The sequence below is a fragment of the Penaeus japonicus genome, unplaced genomic scaffold (assembly GCF_977035675.1).
Source record: "Penaeus japonicus unplaced genomic scaffold, GWHDUDI00000001_assembly GWHDUDI00000036, whole genome shotgun sequence".
NCBI lineage: Eukaryota > Metazoa > Arthropoda > Malacostraca > Decapoda > Penaeidae > Penaeus > Penaeus japonicus.
In genome coordinates, this window is record NW_028234438.1 from 2077686 (window position 1) to 2080185 (window position 2500).

Sequence of the window (2500 nt, forward strand, 5' to 3'; positions counted from 1 at the left end):
AACCACTTAAAAGAAGCTTAACTTAAACAGACTGCATGACTTACTGGATAAGGGTTTAGATCCTAGTCAAGTGGAAAGAGGTTTTAATACGCTTTAGAAACAACTCAAAGAACCACTTAAAAGGAGTTTTACTTAAACAGACAGCATGACTTACAGGATAAGGGTTTAGAACCTGGTCAAGTGGAAAGGGATTTTAATACACTTTAGAGACAACTCAAAGAACCACAAAAAGGAGCTTAACTTAAAAAGACAGCATGACCTACAGGATAAGGTCAAGTGGAAAGGGATTTTCATGTGTTTTAGAGACAGCTCAAAGAACCGCTTAAAAGAAGCTTAACTTAAAAAGACAACATGACTTACGGGATAAGGGTTTAGATCCTAGTCAAGTGGAAAGGGATTTTAATACGCTTTAGAGACAACTCAAAGAACCACTTAAAAGGAGCTCTGACTTACAGGATAAGGGTTTAGATCCTGGTCAAGTGGAAAGAGATTTTAATACGCTTTAGAGACAACTTAAAGAATCACTTAGAAGGAACTTTACTTAAACAGACAGCATGACTTACAGGATAAGGGTTCAGAACCTGGTCAAGTGGAAAGGAATTTTAATACTCTTTAGAGACAAAGAACCACTTAAAAGGAGCTTAACTTAAAAAGACAGCATGACCTACAGGATAAGGTCAAGTGGAAAGGGATTTTAATGTGTTTTAAGGACAACTCAAAGAACCACTTAAAAGGAGCTTAACTTAAAAAGACAGCATGACCTACAGGATAAGGTCAAGTGGAAAGGGATTTTAATGTGTTTTAAGGACAACTCAAAGAACCACTTAAAAGGAGCTTAACTTAAAAAGACACCATGACTTACGGGATAAGGGTTTAGATCCTGGTCAAGCAGCGCATAGCAACCGTCGTAAAGGGTCTGCCGAGCCACCAGGCTGATCCCACCGCGGGCCGCCACCCCCAGTTTGTCCAGCCACAGGAACCCTCCCACGAAGGCGTTGCTGAGTCCTGGGGCGCCTCCCCCCCAGGCTGAGCTTGTCTCGGCTGGGGGGTTGGATGGGTTTTGTTAAGAGAAAAAAAGGAGAAAAACGGAGGTAGAGTTATTCATGTTTGATTAGCTATCGTTGATAATTTTGTGGTTTGTGGTTAATGGATTTTGTTGGGAAAAGCGAGTCAAACTGCTGGAAAGTCACTCATATTGGATCAACTGAATTGATTACTTTGAGTACTTAGCAATAGTGTCATCTTGCAGATAGGGTTTTGTTGGAGAAACAGAAATATTAGATCAAAATTATTTTTTTAAGCTTGGAGAATAAAAGGTCGTAGTTCACAATTGGGAAAAAAACCCAGCAGACAGGCTAGTGTAACTGATAATCAGTCTTGTTTCATAATCATCCATTCAGACAGAGAAACAACATGTAGTGAATAACGGCCATAACTTCGGTTCCTCCAATCCTGTACCGAGGAATCTCTCCGTGTAGGCCTACATGCAATCCCCGAACCTCTAGAGATCAGATCAATTTCTTCCAGCTGCTGAACGTTCCTTTTTCGTCTATTCAAGATTTTCACTCGAGGATATACCAAAGACTTTACCAACAATCAATGAATGTGAATAAAATGGGTTATATTTCTAGTACCTGAAGAACATAAGTTTTTCCTTCTCTTCACGGGTACCCATTAACACTTTTTATTTTTTTTTAGAAAAGAAAGATAAAGTCGAGGGTTACACTGTTGTTCTTCATCTTAATGACTTACTTTCACACCTGAGACACCGGAAGGTCAATCTTGTTAGCGTTCCCTTTTCTTTGGTTGAATGACCCTCACTGAAATCAATCGAGGTTCAGCTTGAAGAAAAATGAATGCACAGCCTCTGTCTGCACTTGACCTATGGCAGCAGCAAAATCCTTTACTTTGATAATGTGTTGCGATAAAATCCGAAAGAAGAAGTTTACCAAGAATAGCTTCCCTCAAAGATTATCTTCTCAATACCAGCCTGGTTCTCAATTTCCTACAATAGTAAGTAGGATAGAATTGGTATTCTTGGAGTCTTAGTGAATTATATTATGAATTTTATAAGTAAAGTATAGTTAATCAGTAAGAATAGTTAATTAGTAAGAATAGTTAATTCGTAAGAATAGTTAATTAGTAAGAATAGTTAATAAGTAAGAGTAGTTAATTAGTAAGAATAGTTCATTAGAGTATTTAATTAGTAAGAATAATTCATTCCTTTTCGAGATTTGATGACTACAGCTTCAAGAGAAGGGACAACACTGACGTATTTCCTGGTAAGGTCTATACTATTGGAAACTCTTCAGTTGGGATAATCTGTCTAAAGAAGCTGAAACTAATCAAGATTAACATATACATACGTACAGATTTATGCTAATTATCGACGAATCCTTATATATATTGATAAAAGTACACTTATCATACTTCACAATTCATGGAAAAAAGGTGTGTTTTCCTTATAAGCTTTTGGAATGAATAAACAAAGCATTTCGAT

General features: G+C 37.3%; 1 protein-coding gene across 3 annotated transcripts in view; it reads right to left on the reverse strand.

The window, feature by feature from the left end:
- LOC122259003 (uncharacterized) overlaps positions 1-2500 on the reverse strand; it is a 57988-nt gene that overhangs the window by 7251 nt on the left and 48237 nt on the right. For all 3 annotated transcript variants that reach the window (XM_086531957.1, XM_086531956.1, XM_086531955.1), the window contains exon 9: positions 863-1041. In XM_086531957.1, coding sequence (XP_086388083.1) covers positions 863-1041 — 179 coding nt within the window. The remainder of the gene's footprint in view (positions 1-862; positions 1042-2500) is intronic.